This window comes from Gymnogyps californianus, chromosome 3 (genome assembly GCF_018139145.2).
Source record: "Gymnogyps californianus isolate 813 chromosome 3, ASM1813914v2, whole genome shotgun sequence".
NCBI classification, from domain to species: domain Eukaryota; kingdom Metazoa; phylum Chordata; class Aves; order Accipitriformes; family Cathartidae; genus Gymnogyps; species Gymnogyps californianus.
The window spans coordinates 78,481,559-78,506,962 of record NC_059473.1 but is presented as its reverse complement, the minus strand read 5'-3'; the positions used below and the strand labels follow the sequence as shown (position 1 = coordinate 78,506,962).

The window sequence follows — 25,404 nt, the reverse complement described above, 5'->3', positions numbered from 1 at the left end:
TAGGGATTTTTTCCTCTTTGTTTTTGTTCCCTCCTCATTATTACTGAGGCTGGCATTTTAAGGCACTGCTTCAGTCAGAGCAGCTTCGTTTACACTGCTTTTTGGCTATTACTCAACTGTACCAACTATCCTGCGTACGCTTTTAAAGTGTCACAGACTACTGTATTAGTCACGCTGTCTCAACGGAAACCACAACACTGAAGGACAATGAGGATTAAAGGCTGTTTTCTTATTTTCCAGGCTGCTACACAGTGTAGCTCGGACGCTGTGAGTTTCAAGAATCTGGTGAAAGGGAGAGAGTGGACAATGAAAATGGACATGGAGGATGCTGACATGACTCTGTGGACGGAAGCCGATTTTGAAGAGAAGTGCACGTACATTGTAAATGATCACCCGTTGGATCCCAGTGCCGACGGAGGCACCCTAACTCAGGCAGAGGCTTCCTTGCCAAGGAACTTGACTTTCAAATACGCATCTAACTGCAAAGAGGTAAGCGGCAACGCTCTGGGGAAGGTTGGAGTCAGACAAGCCAAATCACAGCGCTTTGGAAAGTGTGTGCTCACCCTGGCTTCCATTCTTTAGCACACACACACACACACACACTCACCCCGCCACCACCACCAAATGCTGCCCGCTGGCTTTTAAGATGGGACCCTAATAATTCTTTTAAGAAACTGTGAGTTGGTCATCTGTCGTGTAATGTTTTCACTGGAAATTGCAGCCAGCCTATCCCTGAAACTAGTTCTGTACCAATTCGCAAACAGTTAAATTTTCACACAATTTGAACAGCATCTGAATAAGCATATTTAAACTGTGGGGTAGTTCTCTGTGCCAATTTCTAGACTGCTGTTTGCCAGGACCATTCATTGCCTCTGGCTCAGAGATTAAAGTGCCTCGGTTGTCCAATAAATAGCTTTAAAAAAAGCAGAGGGAAAAAAAAAACAACGCAAATTCCTGGAAATGTGTTTAATTATTTCTTTTTGTTTTCCCTTTGGTTATGAAATTGCTTTATTCTTTTCGTGAGCTTGCTGTATTCCCGACTTCCTAAATTCTTAAAAACTCCGGCATGTCGGTTAAGGAAGTGATGGTAGAACTGTAGCAAGCTTGACAGAAGGGTGGCCGTAGCTTAAATTAACTTTTGTTTATCTGGGACAGTATCTTCACTGGTAGCTAGCCGTGCGAGTCTGTCCTATCCTTGTCCCTGGAGTGGGTACATTCTTTGTTGTTGTTTCAGAAGGGCTGGAAAGAAATGAGCCCGGATGAGCAATTTGGTTTTGTGTTTACTCCTTCATATAGAGTAGCTATTATAGCTAGGTGTGATGTTCAGCGGGGTAATAACCCAAGGGACAACCCTTCATTTCTCCTTGTGCTGAGACTTGTGGTATAGCAGCTATTACCTGTGCTTCTACTTTGGCTAAACACACTGACCACAGAGCTGAAAAGAAGAGGTACACTCATCCATGCCTATCAAATATTTCCTTCCAAAGTAGGTACTTGTTTAATCCTGCGTACAGAAATAGGGCCAGACCCCCAGCTGGAGGGTATTGGCACCGTGGAATTCAGCTTGGCAGTGCCTAATGCAGTGCCTAGTAGGTTTGGTAAAAGGTTAAAGCTAAATTCTCCTTAAAATCACTCTTCTCTTCCCATCTGCCCTGTCCTGCCCTGCAGAACTTTGGCAGAGAAAGGACATGCTCCAGAAAAGAAGTGTGAAACCTTGTTTTGTGTTATTGCATCGTTAGATAGGTCTTACTTTTGGGGGGGGGGGGGGGGGCGGGGGAAAGGTAAAGCTGTGACTCCACTGTGTGATACGGCAGGATTTCTTGGTTGAAGGATGAACTTGCAGTGCGACAGCTTGGGCAGATCCTCGGCAGCCGGCTGGTGACTGATTGGCTGCTCAGGCTGCTTGCTCTCTCTGCCCCCGTTTAGTCTTGCTGCCACGGCAGGAGACGTCCGAGGAGCTTTCAAAATTCCCAGCGCTGTGTTTGGAAAGACCGAGGTGTAATTTCCTTACGCTATAGCTCAGGTCAGTGAATCGGGGTAGGAGGATTGCTGCCGTCTCTCTATAAGAGGTGGGGGAGAGAGAAGTTGTTGAAAGATTCCTGGTTCTTCCTTGTAAAATGTGACCCGTGCAGCTCCCTGCTAGTGGGACTCTGAATATAGGACATCCTCCTTTTGTTCTCCAAAGTTCCCCCCCGGTCTTTTATTTGCACTGAATAGCACCTACCATAAGGAGCAATAGAGCAATAGGAGCTTTCGAACCCTGACTATTCCTAAGGTAGCTCTGAAAGAAAGGGCCAACCTGATCCTTTTTTTCCCACCCTTCTGTGAACGCTACGGTCCTGTGAATGTACGGATGGGTCACTCGTTTGCTACTTGTCTGCAGGGTGAAATAGTTGTAAATGGCATAATCTGCTTGCATTCTAGCAACTTATGACGTGAAACATTATTTTTTTCTGTCTGCCTTCCAAGTTTGATTTTGTTCAGTGGGGTCAGGACTGGGTGTGTGGTGCTCTTGCACATCAGTGTTTTTGGGGTCAGCGAGGGAGCCTGATTCTGGTTTTGACCTCATGGAAAACCACTGAAGTCCTGACAGCTCAATAGGGTGGGTTTTTTTCACTTGCGAAAGGATGAGGTAAGACTTCAGGAGATGCGTGTGTGCGTGTTTGCCAGTGGGTTTCAGATGTGAGCTGTCTTCATTGTTAACTTTGGGGAGAGCTGTGGCTTCATCTGGTTGAGAGTTTTAAATGCTGAGTCAGTTTATTGACAAAAACATATATAATACATTGCTTGTGAAATGCTAATACTGTCATGATTAGATCATGAAATCCTAGTGCTGTCACGATTAGTATTATATCTCCACTTGGAGTAGGAAAAGTACTGCGTGCCTGCTTAGGAGGGAGGAAGTACAACTGCTGTTGTTTGGGGAGGGTTGCTTTTTGTGTTTCTTTTCCTTGCATGCTTTGTGAAGCAAGTAGCTCCTTTTTAAAGGTTTATTGAATTTGAAAGGGAGTCCATGACATGTCATACTCTTGTTTATTCTTGGATCTTGATCGGGGATTTTTCTGAAGGACACATTTTTCATTATGAGTTCACAGTATGTGTCAGCATTTTAAAAAATGAATTACTACTGGTCGTAACATTTTAGGCTGCTAGATTTACATGAAGTCATTTATTTATTTCTATGCGTGAATTATTTATCCTTTCCTCCAGTTTTAGCAATTGACAAAAAATGATGAAACGCAGTGCCAAAATCACGCTCTAGAAGGCCATATGTGAATGATCTTTTTCATGCAGATGTTTAACAACATTTTTTTCAATGATTTTTCCCTTTGGTCTCAGTCCTTAAAGCCTGAACAGCCCTTCTTGATATAAAGTGCCAGTTATTCTGCTGTCTTGAATATTACTAGTGCCTCATCCTGGTCCGTGAGCTTGACAGAGGGAAACATATCTCAGCAAACCCGTTACTTGTTGCATTTCTGTGATAAGGCTGTTTCTTAGAGACAGACCCTGAATCAGTGATTTTGATGAAAGCATTAATTTTGAGCTGTCATGAAGTATGCCTCGCTGACCTCAGACACTTGCTCTCCCCTATTGCTTTTATTTTATTTCTTTTTTATGTGATCACCAAGGAAGCAGTCTGAAAGCATTTTATTTCATGACATCTCTTTTAGAAAGCTGGTCACTGAAGGAAGGGGTAAAATTTATGCGGGCTTATGTAACTGTAGAACTAGCAATTTAAAAAAAAAAAATCAGTGTTATTCTAGGACACATGATGGCCTTCCCTATTTGCATTTGGAGAATACTATTATTTAACTGAAGCCGGTAAGAATTTGTTAGGTTTGTTTTTTTTTTTTTAAAGTAGTTTAGTGGTCCTATTGCAAAATATCCTCCCCTTGCAGAATTAACAGGGGTCGTCGTTTACTTCCAGTGCCCTCTCCCCAAACAAAGATGTAGGAGTGTTGGTCTTTCAAAGCGCCTTTTAATATCAAATTCGGAACCTAAGCCCATCCGTTTCTTGTCCGGGGGCTGCGGGCAGGGCGGGATGTGCTCTGCCACCCGGCCTACTGACCAGGCCTGGCGGGCTCCAGGCCTGCCCGTGCCTGCCGCCCTGCTCCCGGCTCCCGGCCCCCGGCGCCGCATTAGGACCCTGGTCAGTTCCAGGGCCGCCGCCGTCCCGGGCTGCTCCCGGCCTTGGCCCCGGGCTCCCCCCGCCGGGCCGGCCCGCAGGCAGCCGGGCTCTCCCCGCCAGCCCGGCTGGGCGCCGCCGCTGCAGCACCTCCAGGTTGCAGCTGACCTCCGCCCGCCAGCCGGTTCCTCTCGGCACATCCCGTCCCGCTCGGACCGAGGGGAGAGCGGGTTAGCTCAGCCCGGCCTCGGCAGGGGCCACAGCTGCCCGCAGTGCTGGGAACCGGCCTTGCGGCTTCAGGCCAACGTTTGACTTCATCTTCGTGCTGGAAATGCTGTTTTACTGAAAGGAAAAATGTGGTAGCGGCCCGCTTGCAAGAGTGTTGAAAGTTGGAGCTTTGAAGGGAGAGGGGGTGAGTGTCTGTAGAGAGGAAATTGTTCTGAAAGTAGCACGTTGCTCCCTTGTGGCATGGTTCTGACCCAGAAGGCTGCACAAGGGCAGTAGGCTTTTATTCGTGGGGAGCGAGCTCAGGTCACGCTCCCCTGTGGTTCCCTGCCACGAGGCTGTTTTGGAAGGTCTCTCATCGCCGAGAGGCAGCAATGTGCTGAAGGACACCTGGTGGACACAAGTCTGAAATGCCTCTGCGACAGCTTTTCAGCAGCCTGGAGACAGCTTCCCCTCAGCTGTGGACGTGGAGTTCCTTCGCTGTTTTGCCTGTAAGCCCTCAGCAGCTCTGTAATTCATGGCCTCTTGTTAAGCCACCCCCTCTAAGCTACGGCAGGGCAGGAGCCCGTTTTGACTGCAGCAGGGAGGCTGCTGGCAGCCTCGAACCAGCCTGTCCTGGCACTGCCAGCACCTCTCTCCTGGAGGGTACCCCTCCTTGACCACAGCAGCTGAGCTTGTGGGGCACAACGGAGGCCAAGAATTGCTGACCAGAAAGCCACCCTTGGTTAAAAGTTGTCTGGACAGCTTTAGTCTGGTTTAGTGAAACTTCAGTGTTGGCACACACGGATGTGCAGAACATCCTCTGCCAAAATAACCTTCTGATGGGTACAGGGTGAGAAATCGTCTTCGTGTTCAGCTGCGCTGGGGGAGAAGCAACCACTGCATGTAAGGTGGATATCAAAAAGTATCTGCTGTGTCAGAGACACCAGTTCAGTGAGTGTTTCAAGTTGACTAGTTCGAGGAGTGATTTCTAGAGATTCTGAGAATTTCATTAAAGTCGTTTTAATTAAGGCCAAGATATTTTAAAACCATGAAAAAACTCAAGCTACCATGCAGTAAAACTGGTAGGGTGTGCTGTAGCTTGGTTGTGAACTTTTTATGAGAGGGCAGATGGATGTAAATGAAGATATATGGGGAAGATGAGAAGAACATCTGCCTTTTTCAGCTCTCTATGAGAAATGTACAAGCAAGACAAAAATAAAACTGAGCCACTGAGCTTGTTTCAGCTTGTGGTAGGTGTAGGAAAATTTCTGGAAGTCCCTTTTCTCTCTCTTCAGTCCAGATGCACAGATCAATGGGGCATTTAACTACCTCTACTGTTGACATTTAATTTTTTTTGTAGTGTGCTGAAACATGTGTTGAAACGCAGACAAGCGCAAATAGCCACCACATACACCCAGCAATCCGTCTCCGGGTGGATTACCTCCTTGATTCCATGGCTGTTATTTGTCCCCTTTATTTTGACATTTAATGTGAAATTATGCTAGGCGTTAGTTGTTTACTGGGATTTTAATCTTGACCAATACACAGGCAAGTATTTCTCTGTCTGTCTCCCTCTCTCACACCAAGGGTGATACAACAGAAGAAAATGTATCATGAGAAAATCACAAAGCTTAGCTAATTTGTGAAGTGCTGTCTACAGTCCAGGGTTTTTACCGTCCTTTGCTGCGAAGGACTGTTACGAAGAAAAAGAAATGCTCACTGAAGTGAGCTATCTGCAGGGTCTGATGAGTGCTAATCTGCTTTGGTAAGAATGTTGATTCCTTGCGGGGTACAGACAGCAGTAATCCCAACTCTTAGTGTTCATCAACTACTTCTGCTGTTCCTGCCTTGTTCTGAAATCCTGATGAGCAAAAAGACAAGTGGCAAGATGTGTGAAGGGGACATTATTAATACATTTTGCCATGAAAGTTTGGTTATAATACCGAATTAATGGACTTTTTACCTTCCTTTTTTTCCCCCTGTCTGAGCAGCAGAATCAATCTTGCAAAGGCTTGTGGGTTTTGGTTTACAAAATTGTTGGTTTTCTAACATTGTTTGGATACATTAAATTTAAGAAGATTGGTGAGGAACAGAGAGAGACAAAACCAGTAACTCAGCAGTGTTTTGCAAAGGGTTACTCCAAGGCACGTTCTTCTGAATAATGATGAATTGCTTCCTGATTTGTGGTCAGTGACTTTTTTTGGTATAATTACTGTCAAGAAGGAAGCTGAACAACTAGAGTACATTTCTTAGACCTAGCAGAGTGGAGCATTTTCATCAAAACCCTTACGCCGTTTTGACCAAACCCACTTGACATATGTTACCGGAACTGCTGCCTCCTTTTTATAAAAGAGGGTGATCTGTGAGTACATGTCCCAAAGCCATTTCATATTCTGTTTTGTATGCCACTGTATGCTGGTGAGAGAATTGTAGGTCATCTTTTTTTTTGTTCTTCTTTTAGCTATTGGGATGGGTATAGAGCGAAGAAGGTGGGGGTGGGGGGGAGGTTTCATTTTGATCTGGAGGAGCAGTCATTCCTGTTCCTAACTTATTAGAAAAGTGAACTCTGTAGCAGTGAAGTGATTGATAGCTCTTGAATATTTTTGTTTGCTGGAACTAGACTTTTGGGGGTTGCCTTTGATAGGAGAAATAACTTCTGAAGATATTTGACAGTCTCTGTACATTTCACTTACTGTTTCTTCTTGTAAATGTATTTCCACAAAACACATTTTTCAGGCGGTGTTCATCTTTGGCTTCCATATGTCTCGGTAAGATGCTAGTATCTAACAAAGCTGATCGTATCATATCCAACACGGTTGTTAATTTATTTCTGTTTTGCTGACCCGTCACTAAAAATTTCTTGCATCGGTTGCTTTACCTTGTTAAGTTCGGGGCACAGGGGAGAGGAAGGAAGACTTTTCCATTTCTACTGGCGATGGACTGATCCTGTACTGCTCTTCTTGTAGGTCACTGGAGTTATAAGCAAAGAGTACATCCCAAAAGGAACGCGCTTTGGACCCCTGGTAGGAGAGATCTATACCAGCGATACGGTTCCCAAGAATGCGAACAGAAAATACTTTTGGCGGGTAAGCAGGAAAAAACAGCACCATGTTGTTGCAGTAAGCAGATCACTAAATGAGTACAGCTGAGAAGCTGGGTCACTTCCTGCTTGAGACCTGTGTGAATGCAGGGGGCAACTTCTGTACACTGCCAGGCACGAACAGAGCCACTGGGATGAACTAAGCCGAGTAAAAGCCTGGCTGGTTTGGATGTAGGGACTATGTGGGTGGAGAGAGCAGGGGAGATGCACAGCCCTTCCCAGCTCTGTCTTCTGAAATGGATCCGGTGCTTGATTGTGTAAAGAAATAGTTCTGCTGCTTGTTGTAGGGGCAGGTTATTTTGCATTTCTTCACAGCAGAAAGTCATTCTTGTTTATGGAAATATCATGTATCCTTGATTTTTCCAGCTATGAAGAAGCTGTGAAAGTACAGCATAATCTTTTGCTCTGGAATTATGATACCTTTTGTGACATTTTTTTCTGGGTTTTGAGTAGAACTGCTGTAACACAGTGGTGGTGGTCTTCAGCGTATATCATTAAAGTCATAAGCTTTTCTAGACCACTTCAGAAAGTGTTAAAAGCAGCCCACGGATCTTATTGAAGGGAAAAATCCATTAATGGCAGACAAACACTAGAGGTGATGCCTAATTTGTACTCTGTAGTATAAGCTGGAAGGGAGCACCAGCCAATTTGTTTTGGCTTGGGAAGTCTGTGCTGGGGAATATGCTTCCGGTTTATCAGTGGACGTAATCCTCAGTTTCCTTTACAGACCCATTATTAATTGTTAGAGAACATTCCTTCAGCCCCATCTCCTTCCATGGATTTGTTTTGCTGCCTTCTAGCCATTTAGGTTGTGTCTAAATTGGTAGATTTGGGAGTATATCCAAGCCTCTGTGCCCAGGTCCCTGCCTGCCTCAGCAATATCCCAACCTCACATCCAGGTGAAACCCAGGGCAAGCATCAGCGTTCCCCACACTCCTTTCTTCCTACCTAATTGCATCATTTTGGTTTTCTCAGATTGTCTTTGTGCAATGTAATACAGCATTGCACAGGCAGTTATTTGCATGAGCGTTTTTACAAAGCAGGCAACTGTTTTCACATTCATAAGGCTACAAAATGTTTCTTTTAGCTGAATTTTTTGGGAGCTTGCATCCAGCGTAGGTAGAGACCAGTATGCCGGCCCTAGCCCTGCCAGTTGTTAATAAGACAGCAAACATTGGGAAGCGGGGCTGCTAACCATCTTGCGGGACTTGATTCATATATTGCAGCGAGAAAGATTACATCATTCTCATGATGTGATTTTAAGCCTTAATGCAGAGGGATCCTCAGAAATAATATCCTAGGAGCCATCTAAGCATCGTTAAATTCCCTGTTATAATCTCTTGATTCGTTCAAGACAGGCTGCTGCACCGAAAATGAATTCCTTCCTAGGGGTCTGACACAGGCTTGCATATGCAAAGGAAATTGTGGGAGATAACTTCCCACATGTTATTAAAGGCGTCCTGGGCTTGCTGGCAGGAGCAGGAACATCTGCTACGCGCACAGGGGGACGCTGCGTGTGCCTTGCCCGCACGAGGGGAGCGGGGCTGCCCGGGGCCAACGTCATTTCTGGGAAGCGTGCCATGACTCAGCACATCTGGTCTCGCCTTCCCCAGAATAGGTGGGAGCCTGGTGGGGCGCCTTTGCCCCAGAGCATGGTGACCGGCAGCATCCGTGGCCCTGCCGTGGGAGCGGTGGAGGGGCCGGTTTGGGAAGCGGCGGCAGGCATCGAGCGCCGGAGCCCGGCGTTCCTGGAAGTTTGCGAGCTGGGGTGAGCAGAGAAACCCGAAGGCTCCTCTTGATGCAGCACAAGTCGCCCAGCTCCCTTCCATTTTCTCATAACAAACACACCGCAAAATCTCTCGCAAGCCGCTTTGATGAGGCCACATGTATTTCCCCCTTCTCAGTTTACAGGAAGTTACTCTTAAAGAAAGTGATTCTGGTGTTTACGGCCCACGTTAAAGGGCCAGGCTGCCTTGCCCCTCTCTGCCAGCAGCTCTCTCGGGGAGAAGAGGAGAGGTCTCAGCCGGCTGGCAGGCGCTTGCAGGGCGCACTGCCTGGCCAGGTAGGTGCGAAAGACAGTGGTGTGAACACAAAGGCAGGAACATGCCGTGGAGTGTTTTCCCTCTGAGATAAGCTCTGTCTCCCCTTCGGAAAGGCATTTCCTGCTCAGCGAGGTGCGTCGCTGGTGCAAGCTGCTCCCGTTTCAAGGTTTGGCTTTTGCCCAGTCATCTGTTTTGCGAAACCCAGGAACCCCATTTCATCCAGCATGGAGCTAGTTCCCCGCGAGAGTAAGGGATGTGTCTTTAACAAACGTGTCTCCTGGATTTTTCTTGATTTTTTTTTTTTTTTAACTAATTCTCTTATTCTTACCACTTTAAGAAACAGTAGCTTCTGTCAGTGATTGGGACTTCTTTCCCCCCAAGCCGCTGAGCAGTTTTTAGATTAATGTTTTCTCTCCCCTCTGTGGTCAAGCCAGAACGTGTCCCTCGATAGGAAAAGTGACTTCTCATCGGCTGGCCCCTCTCCAGGTCTTCGTTAAGTTATGGCAGGTGAAGTTCATCTTTGCCTCGCCCAGCCTTTCTACAAAAGGGTTACAGTCCAACTATGAGCAAGTGTTGCTTTAGGACTCTGGGGGGGGTGGAGGATGTTTGCATAGTTTAAACCTTTGGGTGGAGGTGGTTGGTAGGAAACTGCAAGTACAGAGGCCATAGAAAAAGGCGAGAAAGACTCTGACGTAGCACAGCCAGTCAGTCTTATACACAGGTGACTCAAAGCATTAATGCAAGCATGCACTCAGACCTGCAGTCATTAGCATCACCCACTTGTTGATCATAGCACCAGGAAGAGGACTCTAGGGTAGACTGTTCACACAGGGAGAGTACTCTGCATTTCAGATTTTGGGTGTGATTTGTCCATACTAGCAGAGACACAGGCTAAGCAGAAATGGAAAAGGTGACTGTGGTCTTACCTTTGAATAAGCATCTCTTTTCTTAACGCAGAGGATATCATAGTTGGAAAGGGGGGAACCCAGCTTGAATTCTTACTTGAGTAATATCTGCTCATTTAAAAAAAAAAAAAAGCTTATCATTTTTCCTCTCTGGACTCTGTGCGCACGTGTTGCGTATTGTGCGTATATATATTCATAAGCACTTCCTCTCTATTCCAGATCTATTCAAGTGGTGAGCTTCACCACTTCATTGACGGATTTAATGAGGACAAGAGCAACTGGATGCGTTATGTAAACCCTGGCTACTCTGTTCAGGAACAGAACTTGGCTGCTTGTCAGAATGGAATGAACATCTACTTCTACACCATCAAGCCCATCCCTGCCAACCAAGAGCTGCTTGTGTGGTATTGCCGAGACTTTGCAGAGAGGCTGCACTATCCCTCCTCCAGAGAGCTGACAATGATGAACCTCTGTAAGTGGATTACAGTATAAACAAGGAATGCTAGTAATGTCTCTTCTGCCTATATGATCTAATAATAAGTTGTATAATTAGACGGCTGCATCATCTGTTGTGTCACAGTAGGTAGCTTGGAGTGGAAAAGGGGAATTTAAAAACCCAACACAACAGAATAAGTTCCCTGTGCCCGTTCAAATGTAAACAGATTATAAAAAATCTGAGCAGTTACTGGTTTACAATCTGAGTGAATGATTGTAAATATGATGAAATTCTGGACAGACAACTTGAAGATATCCTCTGCCTTCAGAACCGTAGAGCTTGGTTCACTCTCAGACTTTCCAAGTCCAGATCTTGTAGTGTGTTGAGCAAAAGTCTGCTTTGATAGCATATACTAAAGGCTGTCCAGTCATGCTCCCAAAGGGCTACCCTCACTGTACAAGGAAGTGGCCATGTGCCATGACTCTGTCTAGGTGTCTGACAAAATATATGTTGACAGCATAATGCTCTTTGAGCCTTGCATCTACGCTTACTTATCTTATGCGAGCAAACCTCCTGTGGTCTTCTCATCTGGTTACTTGTTTTTTAAGCTCCGTGTATTTTGTCCCCGTTTCTTGGCTGTATATTGCAGCTTTTGTTTTCTGTTCAAAAATAACAGCACTGGTAGCAGGGGGAAGAGGTATTTCCAGGAGTTTATCTCTGTGTTCCTCTGTGGTTTCTGATCATTTCCAGCCGCAGCGCTTTGCTCATAGCTTAATCACTGCCTAGCACCTCACCCAGAGCCCCTTGAAGAGAGGGAGAGATTCTTGCTGACTTCTCATTTGACTCTTAGGCTGTCTCCCCTCCTGCTAGCTGCTCTGAGATAGAGCAGAGCATTCTTTTGTCCTTCTGCCAGTGCCTACATTGAAATTTGAAGGAAAAACTGCGAGCAGGTTTTTTTATAAAAAGGACTATTTGCTGTTATTTGGCAACAAATAATGGGTTATAAAATATCAGTGTTACTTTGGGGATCATTAGAGCTAAAATGTAACCCCGCATCATGAAAATTATGTCATACATTCAGATTAATCAAAAGTACATCTGTCCTCTGTGGATGTTGTCCTTTCACCAGTTTTTGGTCTTTCCCTACAAATTACAGAAGAAAATTTGCTTTCTCTTAATGGCAGAGGGAAGAGAGGGAGGGGATGTCCTATGCTGCTATATTCCCTATTCAAAAAATACCTCACTGATTCTGTCATCTTTGCACATATGTCATTTCACCACTCACTGTGTGGTTTTATTTATTGATATGATGAACTGTTGGCTTTTCAATGGGCCCTGCAGGTGGGACGAGACAACAGCATTAAGGGTTCCTGTGGATGAGGAGTTTGCAAAGATTGAGCCACACACATTTGGCCACTAGCTAGGAGGATACACAAACGCAGCCTCAGTTTCCTGCATCTGCTGGCATCGTAGGTTGCCTTGCAGGAGTAGCAAGGAATGTATTTGTAAAGTGTCAACTAATTGCCTGGTTACTCTTACTCAGGTCAAAACTAGAGGTGTCTAGACATGTGCGGAATAATCTGTTTTAGGAAAAGTAGGCTCAGTATGTGGAGTTAAAGAGACAGGATCTTGAGCAACAATTGTGTAGTTCAGCCTTAACATTCAAGAGAGCAATCTTTCCAGACGCTGAGATTGAAATATTGCTGCTTCTTTTTAAAGATAATTCCATTCAAACCATTTAGAAATTTTATGTTAGCCCCCTCTACCTAAAGAAAATAGCAGTTCAGAAAAATGAGAAAAAGTTCTCACTTTTTTTATCTTTTCCCCTCATATTTGTGACAAACACATTCAGGCCTAAAGCCTGCAGTTGGGCCAGAAACCCTACAGGTACTGTAAGGATTGAGGATTTCTGAAGTTTTGGTGCCATTTCTTGAAAAGTACAGAAAAAAATCCAGAGGTCTCCCAAAGATGCTTATTTGCTGAAGGCCCTGTAGCAACAGTGCAAGCAGGGATGGTTTTTCCAGTGTTAGTACTGGAACCAGATGAGTTTAAAGTGAATGGCAGCACTGTTCAGTTTTCTTCTTCCCCTTCGTCCCAGGCCACTACTTCTAGTTAAATCTAAAATTAGCGAGCATCCTGCTGCCTCTCCAGCCTCTCTATCACAAGCCTGGCCAAGGTGCCCTCGCACTGCGTTCAGCTATGAATAAAGTGCAGAAGGCTTGTCCCCAAATCGCTAGCATCCTGAACCTGCTGCAGACGTGGGGCTTTGCCCCCTCAAAACATCTTAACACAGTCTTGCTTGGGGGACCCCCCACTGGTCACCTCCTGCACCTGCTGGAAAGTCAGGAAAGCCCTCTCCAGCCAAACAGATCGCTAATATTTCAGTGTTTAAAGTGGCACAGCTTCCCTCAGAGGAGCAGGCGAGCATTGCCGCCTCTCCCAGCTCCTAGCTGCTGGTTTTGGCACCCTCTGAGGAAGAGGGAGGGAAAGTTGGGGTCCAGGTCCCGCTGCAGGCTGAAGTCAGGGCTCCCTCCTGCTGGGACATGCACCGGCATGAGCATGGGGCAGCAGCACTGCCAGCCTATGGCTGTGGTGTGTTGCACCCAGCTCCCTCCATCCACCGCGTCTTGGGTGTGCAGAGCATGCCAGTGCCTGCGGGAGGCTTTGGAAGAGCCGTGTCTTGGCTGGTTGCCTGGCCCGGCACAGGAGAGGCCACCTGGGACACACACCTACGGAGAGCTTCCAGTCTTGCCAACTTGCTTTAGGTGCCTCAGGGGTTTGGGGATCACGTCGTGGAGTTCAGCACCTCAGTTCCTCTTTAAGCACCTGAGCGGGATGGGCCTCCAGGGAAAAATGTATCAGAGAATTTCTCTGGCTTTATTTCCTGTAATTAGTGGCCTCAAAAATGAGAGAACTACCACTTTAGAGCATAAATATATTTATACATCCACATATAACATCTACTTGCCTCTGTAACAGCAAACTTTCAAATTAAAGGTGGCTTCTCCAGCGTTAGTTCATTTGTGCCATAGAAGGAAAGCATCCAGATTGAAGACAGCAATTAGGCATGTACTTAGTTATGGGTTTAACCCTGTCCTCTGTGTTTTCTTGAATTGAGGCCTTTGACCCAGTCCTTCAGACGCTGAAGCACACACCTACCTTCATGGCCATGATTAGCTCCAAGTGGAGCTACGTAACTTCGAGTGGATGTTGAAGTGCCTGCAAGGAATTGCACAATAGTGGTAGAGGCAAGACTCCGTGTTATCCCAGCGGTGGAAACTCACTCTTGTTTCAAATGATCCCCTTCTTCTTTCTGCCTGTTTTGAGGCCACTGATGTTGTTTTCTATCAAGATTTGAGATATGTCACCTTCAGATGGTGTCGTTGTCCAGTAAATGGTTTTAAGTGCGATGGCACAAGATCTTTATATTCTGCTGGCCAAAAAGTCAGTTTTCGGTAATTTGTTAAATGTGCTTAATCTCATTCAAATAGGCCCTCAGATAGTCTTTTTAGTCTGTGATATTTTATTTTTGGACTAGCAAACAGACTGAGGAAATTTACTTTGGGGGTCCCACATAGTTGAGCATTTCATTCCTACCTCATTGTAGGAGGATTATTTTGGGATGGAGGGTGGAGAGGGTAACAGGTTGTTTTTTTTGTTTTTTGTTTTTTTTTAAAAAAAGGCAAAACCAAAAAAGCTAACAATTGCATTGACTCACGACATGACTATTTGATAATAATGTTCATGTATTGCAATCGTATGATGCAACTTCCTGCTGCTTATGTCGTGTTTGTCTCCTCAGTCAAGTACGGGCAGGTGACATGTTTTGGTCAAGCTTCAGAAAAAAAGTTTGAGTTGGGGGAAGACAATTTCCATATTTACAAAACATTTGGCAATCTTTTTCTTTCATTAACAGGTTTAACGAGGTATTATTTAAAATCTTTTGGATTCTATGAAGATTAACTTTTTAATGCTTGTTTCTTAAATGTGATTTATTCTTTTCTTCTTCCTGCTGGCCCTGACACGCTGGCCGTTAGCTAAGCCCTGCCGCTCGCTTTCCCTTTTGTTTATGGGCAGTTTCACTTTCTGGTTTTGAAGCTGTTCTGTTTGGGTTGAGAGGAAACATCTGCACTTGCTTAAAAAAATGCCTCCTGGAATCTTCAAAAGGGCTCAGGAAAATGATTTTGAAATGATATGAAAGGTTGTCTTCACAAAACCAGAATTTGGGGGCTAAAGTTGACTTAATAATGAGGATTATTTGAAGGCTCCCTTAAAGACCTTCTCTGAGCAAAATGTTTTCAAAAGCATGTCACCATGCTTTGGACACATTTAGAAAACAGATGATCAAATTATATACTTCTAAATGTTGGTCTCCGTTCTCATTTTGAGTGGAAACATTCTTTGTTTTGCCTGCTTCACAACTTCGAGGTTCTCTTTCTACTAGCAAAAGAGGTGCTTAATTTAGATCGAAAATGTGAATCGGCATAATTAAGCTCCACCACTCAAAGTGTTCAGTACCATCTCACTCCTGAAATTACTATTGAAATTACTGTCTGCCTACAACCGTTTTTCAAGTTTTTAGAAAAAACAGATCATTGTTTTTATGAAGTCTTTCTCAGGCTACAGCTCGAAACACAAGAAATGAGAGCAAAGCCTACAGCTATGCAGCAGTCTGTAGCTGGAACACCCACATTGGAGTGACTTCAGGCAGCCCCTCCGCTCAAGTTTTATTAATACTTAAAAGTAACAGGAGTTTGTCCTTTTTCCTCTTGCACACACTCACTAATCTCAGATCTGAGCAAATAATCTGTTGACCTCGGTTAGAAGTGGATCAGGCTCCTAAAGAGGCACGTCTGGGTTTTTTTCTTTCTTTTTTCCCCCCTGTCCCCTCAGATCAGTAACTTACAAATGCAGCTGCACTGTTCTTGTTTTGTCATGAACCTCTTTTCTGTGTGTCTCTCTGACCACAGAAACTAGACAGATCTTGGAAGAGTATGTGCCTATATTTAGTGTATATATATGTATATGGGGGTGGGAGGGAGAAATGCATTTCAAGAGTGAGAGGGAGACATTGTAATCGGTAAGAACTTAAATCTAAAATCACAAGTTTAAAAAAATCCATTTATAAGAAATATATCTCTTTAACTTTGAAGTATGGCTCCTTTAAGAGCAAGAAGAAAGGTTGTAAACCTCTCAATCAGTTTCAGCCCTGGTTTAAATCCATGTTCAGTATAAAACACGAGAACCTCTCCTTGGGCCCCGACATTACCTTCGCTTATTTTACACAGTGCTGACACAACTTGTTTTGATCTCTCTGGCGTTCCCGAGCATCCCTTGTGCTCAGGTAATAGGGGAAGAAGCCAAGAGGGGATTTATGGACCAAAGATAGCTTGCAAACTAAAGAGAGCTGTCACAGTTAGGCTTGAAAAATAATCTTTAAATATTGCAACGTCTGTCTACACATGGAAATCAGTAGGAGGGAAGGCTTCACTGGGAAAACTTTGAAGGGAAGGAAAGAGCAATTACCTTTAGTCTATCAACTGGGGACACGGGCCTGTTGCACAAATAAAGTTACGTTCTCAGTGTGAGCTTCCTTTCTGTCACTCATGGGCTTGCTCCAGCACATAAGGCACGTACGTCCCCACCCTGATGTTTAACCTTGTGACAGTAGGAGCTGTTCCTCCAGCTGAAGTGGCCCCGGTTTCTCTATCACTTTTCCAGCAGTGCCAGCACTTCTCCTTCCTCTTCCCCTCCCCCTGGTTTTTCTTTCTTTGAAAGAGAAAAGTGTCAATTTGAACTTCCTGCTTGACAGACCCCACTGAGAAACTGATATGGGCCTGATAAGGTGGTATTTATTTATTTTTCTGCTGTGAGGCTTCACAAGTCCCGCTTCCCCCCCCTTCCCCTGCTCGGCTTTCAATACTTCCCGGTCTCCATACTTCCCGATGCTGATAGTGTCACCTGGAATGTTTGCTCTGAGACGCTGGCGTGGTGACAGGCAGCTGATAAGATGTAGATAATATTATCCACAGTGCCATTGTGGAGTTTCTTGAACCTAGTAGGACCTCTATTTTATACCCAAAAATCTGGGTGGACATTTAGAAAATGAGTTACCAGTCCATGAGTACAGACAAAATGACCAAAGAAAGTAGATGATTTTTAATGCCAGACAACGTGACATGCTATGAATTTATTTTTGAAACAGCTCTGCATTAAACTTTAACATCGAGGGAAGTAATTGGCATGCTATCTGCACACTTATGTGTGTACATGCTTGCTGTACAACACACCCTATGTTTTATCAGAAATATTTTTATTGAACATAGCTGTGTTCAATTGCATTTCATTGCAACTTGAAAATACACAAACTGCCCACATATGTCAAACTAAATTTGCTTGCTACTAGTCTAATACTGTTTGAGAAAGGATGCCATTGTAAAAGTGGGTTGCTGTGACTAGGAGCATGCTTTGAAAGCAGCTGTTTTCTTGGATACGTTTAATAAATGGCTCTTTCTTTGCCTTATAGGGTAATGTTGCCAAATGATAGATTCCGTCAGGGTAGCGAATAGTGAAGCAAAGAATCCGCATTGAAAGCGGCATGGTCATTGCCTGTTCCCATCTTCCTCACAGGGTTCAGCTGGTCCTCCAAAAATCAGAAGTAACTGTTTCTCACCTCAGTTAGTGAAATAAGAACAGTCAGTCACAAAAGTAGAAACTTGGCTAAAGGGCTGTGATACTTTCGAGTCACATACCTATCAGCGTTAACTTGTACCTCCTGATCAAAAACCTTGCACATAACTAACCACAAATATAACCACTATGCTTGTAGTTTTTCCCCTATAATAAAATATCTTACAAGTCATCATTTCAAGATTATATAACTATTAACTTTGGGAAATTAGATAAAAGCAGACTTCTTCTTCTATTGAAGACATCTTTCAGTGTACTGTTTATATTGTATTATGTCCAGATAACAAGGTAGAGTCTGTGAATACAAATAAACAGTGTATGCGCTGAACTGAGCCGAATGGATGCTAGCTTCTGTTTCCTTCTAAATACATATTTCTTTCTCCTTTTCCTTTTTTTTTTTTTAAAGTACATTTCAACTTAAGCTGGAGCCAACCAGTCTTGCTTTCTTTTGCTTTGCTTCAGCATTTTTTTTATAAAGTATGGCTGTAAGCAGGAGGAGTTTTGCATAGACTGAATGCCACAGAAATCTGCAGTAAATAGTCTGCTTTGTTGTAGATGTTCCTAAGCAGTATATTTAATGAGTAATGATCTGTTTACTGATGGAGAATACCTTCTCTTTGAAGAAGGCTTTCATCCTAGCCAGCCATGGTTTTTTTGGTACTGTAAGTAATTGAACTGGCTGGTGAAGTGACTGCTGTGGTTTGGCAAAAGCTGATTTGTCGTGCCTTGTTATTTTACTGAGGAACATTTCTGGGAGCTTGCGTTCTGCAAAGTCCTTCTGTTAAACCTGTATTGTGAACAAATGCTTGTTACCACATTTATTAGAAATACTGCTTAAACAGACATTCAACAGCAAAGCTAGTCAAACTTAAGGGGAAAGAAAGGTGAAATCAGTTTGCAAAGTGGAGACTAGCACTCTGCAAATGAATCATCAACCCGATCTATATGTACTGGCTGGTATCTCTTAAATTAACAATGCTTTTTATTAACACTTAATACCAGCAGGCATTTCTTCACACAGAAATTAGTTTTTTGGTGAGTTAAGTGATTGCTCATCTCTAAGAGCGGCCCTTCCTTCCCACTAAACTTGTAGGAGTTAGATTGTGTTTGAAAAGAGATAATGATGGTGGCATATCTAAATAGTCATTACCTTGTCTTTGTATTTCAGCACAAACCCACGTTAATCCAAAGCAGCACAGTGCTGATAAAGATGAGCTCTATCAGAAAAGCGTCCCAAAGAAGGAGCACAGTGTGAAAGAAATCCTGAAAATGGAATCCAATCCTCCAAAAGGAAAAGACTTCTTCCAGACCAACATTTCACCAGTTACTCCAGAAAAAGACTTGGATGATTTGCATAAGAACTATAGCCCGGAGAGGTGTTTCTTCCCTCGAGTTGTCTACCCAATCCGACCTCACATTCCAGAAGACTATCTGAAAGCTTCCTTAGCATACGGGATGGACAGACCCAGCTACATTACTCATTCGCCCATCCAGACGTCTACTACGCCAAGTCCTTCCGGGAGGAGCAGCCCAGACCAAAGTTTAAAAAGTTCAAGCCCTCACAGCAGTCCAGGGGTCACGGTTTCGCCTCTGGCACCTACTTCCCAAGAGCACAGAGAGCCATACTCTTACTTGAACGGATCGTATGGCTCAGAAGGATTGGGGTCTTACCCTGGGTATGCACCCCCTGGCCACCTCCCGCCTGCCTTTCTACCGTCCTATAACCCCCACTACCCCAAATTCCTGTTACCTCCATTCAATATGAGCTGTAATAACCTGAGCGCTTTGAACAATATCAATGGCATCAACAATTTCAATCTCTTCCCAAGGATGTATCCTCTTTATGGCAACCTGCTCAGCGGAGGTAGCCTTTCCCACCATATGTTGAACCCCACCACGCTCCCCAGTTCATTGCCCAGTGAAGGAGGCCGTCGACTGCTGCAGCCTGATCATCCGAGAGACTTCCTCATACCAGCACCTAACAGTGCCTTCTCCATCACGGGCGCTGCTGCCAGCATGAAGGACAAGCCATGCAGCCCTACCAGCGGGTCACCCACAGCTGGTACAGCAGCCAGTTCCGAACACATAATGCAACCTAAACCTACCTCAGTGGTGTTGGCTGCCACCGGCAGTGAAGAAGCCATGAATCTCATTAAAAGTAAGAGGAATGTGACCGGTTACAAAACCCTCCCATACCCACTGAAGAAGCAGAACGGGAAGATCAAGTACGAATGCAATGTTTGCTCCAAGACCTTTGGCCAGCTCTCCAATCTGAAGGTAGGCAGTGGAGAATAAGACACGAGCCTTCTTGGAAGACTCTGGTTTCTCCCTATTGGTTATCTAGGAAAAGTAGTGACAAGCCTCCCTTGCTTGTTAGGCTGTTTATCCGTCTGGGCTTAATACGGCACCCCCCAGCAAGAAAGCATGGTTGTAAAGACAGTGTTTTAATACTGACGCCACCTAATTAACTAGGTAACATTGTATTTTGGCAATGGAAGTCTTCTGCTAACTTTAGGAAACATCTGAAAGTACTTTTGTTACAGTACTGGAAACTGCAAATTGTTAATTGCTTTGTTTCTCCCTAGGTGCACCTCCGAGTACACAGCGGAGAGAGACCATTTAAATGCCAGACTTGCAATAAAGGCTTCACGCAGCTGGCTCACCTCCAGAAGCACTATCTGGTACACACGGGAGAAAAACCCCACGAGTGTCAGGTATGTAACACACCACAGAGACAACTTCCCTTGGAGGCCGAAGGGACGGCAGGGCTCGTGCACACCCCGTACGGCGTGCGGGGAGGGCTATGTGACAAACCCTTGGCTGCTCAGGGCTGGAGTCCATATCACAGCTGTTTCCAGCCCTGGTGCAGCAGCTTCTGTGAGACAGCAGGGTTGCCTTTAGCCTGCTAGAGCAACATCTGCCTGATACAGTTTTGCCATCAGCCATCCTCGAAATGCTATTCAGCAATATTTAAATAAAAAAGGTGGGGATTTTTTTCCCTTTGTGAGAAAGTGTGAAGATATAAAAAGCTGCTGCTTCATCCTGCCGTCTCCTCCTCGGTGTCTGCGATTTAAACCATAAAACCCCCTCCCACTCATTCACTGTTTCTCTGCCACCCCCCACATTAGGTTTGTCACAAGCGGTTCAGCAGCACCAGCAATCTCAAAACCCACCTGCGGCTCCACTCCGGAGAGAAGCCTTACCAGTGCAAGCTCTGCCCGGCCAAATTCACCCAGTTTGTGCACCTGAAGCTGCACAAGCGTCTCCACACCCGGGAACGTCCCCATAAATGCATCCACTGCCACAAGAGCTACATTCACCTCTGCAGCCTCCAGGTCCACCTGAAGGGCAACTGCCCCGTCGCCCCTGCCTCCGGCCTCTCCATGGAGGACCTGAATCGAATCAACGAGGAGATCGAGAAGTTCGACATCAGTGACAATGCCGACAAGTTGGAAGAAGTGGAGGACAATATCGACTTAACATCGATTGTGGAGAAGGATATACTGTCCATGCTCAGGAGGGAAATGGAAGGAGCTAATCTGAAAGTATCTCTACAGAGGAACCTGGGAAATGGACTTATCTCCTCAGGATGCAACCTTTACGAGTCGTCAGATATGTCAATTATGAAGTTGCCTCACGGTCACCCACTACCTCTGTTACCTGTAAAGGTCAAGCAAGAAACAGTTGAACCAATGGACCCTTAAGACTTTTTGGCAAAGTGATTTTTTTTTTTTATTTATGACTTGGCAAGTCAGGGTGCCTGTAGCAGTTGCTTGTACATAGTTTCAATGCTGCAAAGCAATCTTGGCTTACAGTAGTTTCCCTACGCTCTCCAGCTGAAAGAAGGAACTCCAAAGTTGCTGTTTTCTCAGGGCATAAAAAGGGGCAAAGGACTGTGCATTGCCTCGCCAGTTACTAAAAGACAATCATCTATCCATAATTATTTTTTCAATGATAGTACTTCATAATTTATTATGCAATTAATCATTCTAAAAGCAATAATTAGGAAAATGTTTACAATGACTGGAAAATTCATTGTAATTTTTACTTTAAATGTTTTTGGTTTTTGTTTTATGGCCATTCTTTGTAGATACTTTTTTCTGCACATCTGTTTTAAGAACCTAAGATTGGGGTTTCAGTAAATGTGTTTTATGTACCGATGTCTTTTAAACAAATGTGGTTTTTTGTATTGCCAAAGTTGGACATTTGACATACAGAATCCTAGATCCGTTGGTTTGAAAAAAATGCTGTGTACTTTTATGTGCAAATCACCCCACTGGGAATTGAAAAGGAAAAAAAAAACCAAACCCAAACCAGTGTAGCAGCAAGCAGGGAAGAAACTGCTACCCCTGCCTCTCTGAGGATAGGAGAGAGATTCTTCTACCTGCAGCTCTACCCGGAACAGATGTGGCACAGCAAACACCTGCCTGCCATGGACAACACCACAGGTTTTTAGAAAACAGCTATAGCCCCACACATTGTCATGTAACTTTATGACCAAAGGAATGCATCAGCTTAAAGTGGCTCTTCCAAAATAAAATCTCACTTACGTTCTTTTGTTTCCAAAAGCAGTTTAAAAGCAAACACACAAATATTCTTAATATTCTGCCTAAAAGGAGGTTTTTGGCAGACTTCTTTCTTCTCTCTCTTTTTTTTTTGGGGGGGGGGGCACCCAGAGCCTTCCAGGGATAAAAAAAAGATGGTCAGGTTCCCTGAGAAAGAAGGGGTTCAGTTTTACTTGTATTTTCCTCTCCCACTTTGCCTGGGTAGAAGTGGGGAACAAAGTCCTTTCCTGGCACATACATTTTTTTTCTTCCTTCCTGTACGACAGATTTTTCTCAGTATTTGTGTTTGTACATTTTGTGGTTAATTTAATTAAAGAAGAAAAGGGCATTGCAAAGTTGTTGAACAACAATTACCTCAGTGCTTGTGTCCAGTGATGCAGACAATGCTGTTTTATCTAAATGCTTTGCTACTTTAGAGAAGAAACCAAAATGTGCACAGGGAAAGACAGAATGCACGTCCTTTTATCTTTTTGTTTTGCTAAGCCCAAAGATGATATGGTGACGTTTGAGGTGTAGCAAAGAATACATGTATATTTATAGATATATTTATACCACTATACTATATATGTATATGTATATATATTTATACCACTTAAGTTGTGAGCCAAACCGTGTAATAAAACCTATTTTTCATCTAAGTGTGAAAATCAAATGTTATCCAGTTTTGCATATTACCAATGACCTCGAAACCAGAAGGTTGTACTAAGGCATTTGTCACTCGCACGCACGCACGCACAGCTGTCCAGGTGAAGCCTGAACTTGGGAACACCGTATGTGAATAACGTCACCCCCCACGTGGCGTCTTAGCAAATTCGGTGGGCATGACCCTGTTCGCAGGACGGGGGTCATCGGTCCCCCTGCTCTCCCGGCACTGTGTGCGGAGGGCACGGAGGCGGGTGGTCAGTGAACGAGCAGCCAGAAAATGTAACTGAAAGAACTTGAAAAGAAGCCGAATGTGACCCGTGCGTGGTCTGTTCACAAAACACCGTGACGGGCAGGATGGAAGTTAGTTGGGGTGAGCCCCCTCGTCTCGTTTTACCCTGCCGTTAACGAGTTGCACGGTCGACTCGCATAAACATAAGTAGCATTATTACACACCTCCCCTCCATGTATATCTTTTTGTCTGGTTACATTCTTACAAATTTTAAAATAGCCCGCTTCAGCAATCCAGGATTCGGTGATCTTTTTTTTCCAGCAAACTTCATTTTAATGCCTTCTGCTAAAAAACAAACGATCCTGAAATAGAAGTCTCTCAACACAGCTTTTGAAGGACTACAGTTCATTACATTTCCATTCCTGCAAATTGTGAGGCTGACATCTTTTAAATGTAGCAATAGTTCATAAATATAGTACTTACTTGTAGGATAAACCAAAGTATCACTACTCTGTCACTGGACACACACTTTTCTATTATTTGCCTGTAGTGCTTTCTTGTATTTGATACAAATTTTACAAGAATTTATATGCATCAGCTTTAAGAATTGTTACTTCTCTTTACTGTTCCCCCCTTCCCTTAGAAGTTTTACATGTGAATGTAGCAACAATCAACAGTGTTTGGGGGTTTTTTTTGTCTCTCTTAAGAAAGACTCTGACCAAAGTTAACAGGCTTTTTACTTTGCTAGAACAACAAACTATCATATGTTTACGTATTGGTTTACATCATTATTTATGTGCAAATTGTCAAATGTAAATTAAATGTAAGTGTTCATTGCTTTACTGATGCTTCCCTTGTCTTCAATCTCTCTGCACTGACTGCGTGCGCAGCCTCGTTGCGGGGCGCCTTCCCCTCCCGGCCGCAAACATGCGCTCCGCCGAGGGCGATGATGTCTCCAACAATGCCGACTTCTGCCTTTGTGGGCTCTGATTTTCCGTGATTGAAAGTTGCAAACAGCAATGCCAGAGCCGAATACCCTGGCTTTGTTAATTACAACGCTCTCGTCAGTTTTAGCCAATACCTTTTAAAAAAAAAAAACAAAAACAGATTTTTTTTTTAAAAACCAAGAATTTTCAGTGTTTCGATGGAAATACTTGAATGCTATCTATCTGCCTCGCAGATACATGACCAGGGTTCTCATTTACATTTTTCCAAATGATTGTCATTTCTGGCCTGAAACCCTAACCACTGGGACCACAATGACACACTCAAAATGTCAGTGTGAGACCACTTAGTCCTGTATCAACGTGGTGGGAACGGCATTCAAAACAAATGCGGCTCTGTTTTCACTGCTCGCAAAGGAGACGCGAATGCGAAGTAAATCCAGGAGAAGGTCAAGTGTCCGTTCCCCCCCCACCACCTCAGCCAAAAAGTAACAACAGGCCAGGATGCCCCAGAAAGCTAATTCAACATTTGCTACTTCCATCATTTACTGTGAGATCTAAACCAGAGAGGCCATGTGCTGCCCTGCCCTACCTGAACGTTAAAGAAATAATGTTCCTGCTCATATTGAGACACTCAGCGCCGTATGATGTTTTAAAAGTATTTCACTGTCCTCTTAAAAAATTCATTTAAACATCTGTCTCAAGAATTTGAAATACTGCCAACACCGAACTGTGGAGTTAAGAAAACCAGAGCACTGGTGTCATAAACGTGCCAAATGCAGCATGTTATATTCCTATATTCGACAGAGCTATTGCTGTAATAATTTTTTAAAAAAAACATAGGATAACCGTTACCGCCATAAATCATACTTCATTACTTGGCAAAGCGTTACGCTGCGCTGGAGAGTTATGTCCTGGGGACACTTGTAAGCTTTAGAAGATGTTTAATAAAACACATTACATAAAAAGACAATGCACGTTATAGATCACAGCCTCGCGAGACCGAGCCCGGCAGCTGCTGCGTTGGTTTCTGGCAGCCCCCAAGCCGGTTGGAAGCCGCTGAAGGCATGTATTGCGACCAGAAATGCAGTGGGTTTCAGCCATGGCAACACCACCACCACCAGGTCGGCTAACCGCAACAGCGTTAGCAAGGTGCAAGGGGGGAAAAGCTCGTCATTTTGGGTGCTGCCATAAAATGCAGCCCTGCAAGGCCGCGTGCCCCCAGCACAGAGCCATGGGCTGCCTGCGGGCGGGCAGGCTCGATGCCCACCTTGCTGCCATCGGCGTGAAAATGTGGGGGGACCAAGCGTGATGGGGCCAGGAAGGCGACGCGCACTTTGCTTCCACGGCTTTGCCAGCTGAGCTGCTTTGCCATGGGACGGGGCGAATTACCGCTGAGATGATAGACTCAAACACAGATTTAAGGAGGATCCTGCCCTTCTGGCTGGTTTATAAAGCCCAGTGTCTCTCAGCTGGGTGCTGGGGGAGACACCGCTAATTCCCAGTGCGGGCAAT

The 25,404-nt window shown here is 44.5% G+C and overlaps 1 protein-coding gene across 1 annotated transcript; it reads left to right on the top strand.

Moving 5' to 3' along the window:
• The first annotated feature begins 207 nt into the window (after positions 1-207).
• PRDM1 (PR/SET domain 1) lies at positions 208-21,436 on the top strand. The gene is made up of 6 exons (XM_050894384.1): positions 208-489; positions 7,300-7,419; positions 10,600-10,852; positions 18,675-19,783; positions 20,092-20,220; positions 20,635-21,436. Exons 1-6 carry the CDS (start codon positions 208-210, stop codon positions 21,208-21,210), a joined length of 2,469 nt encoding a protein of 822 aa, XP_050750341.1. The 3' UTR covers positions 21,211-21,436.
• The last annotated feature ends 3,968 nt before the right edge of the window (positions 21,437-25,404 follow it).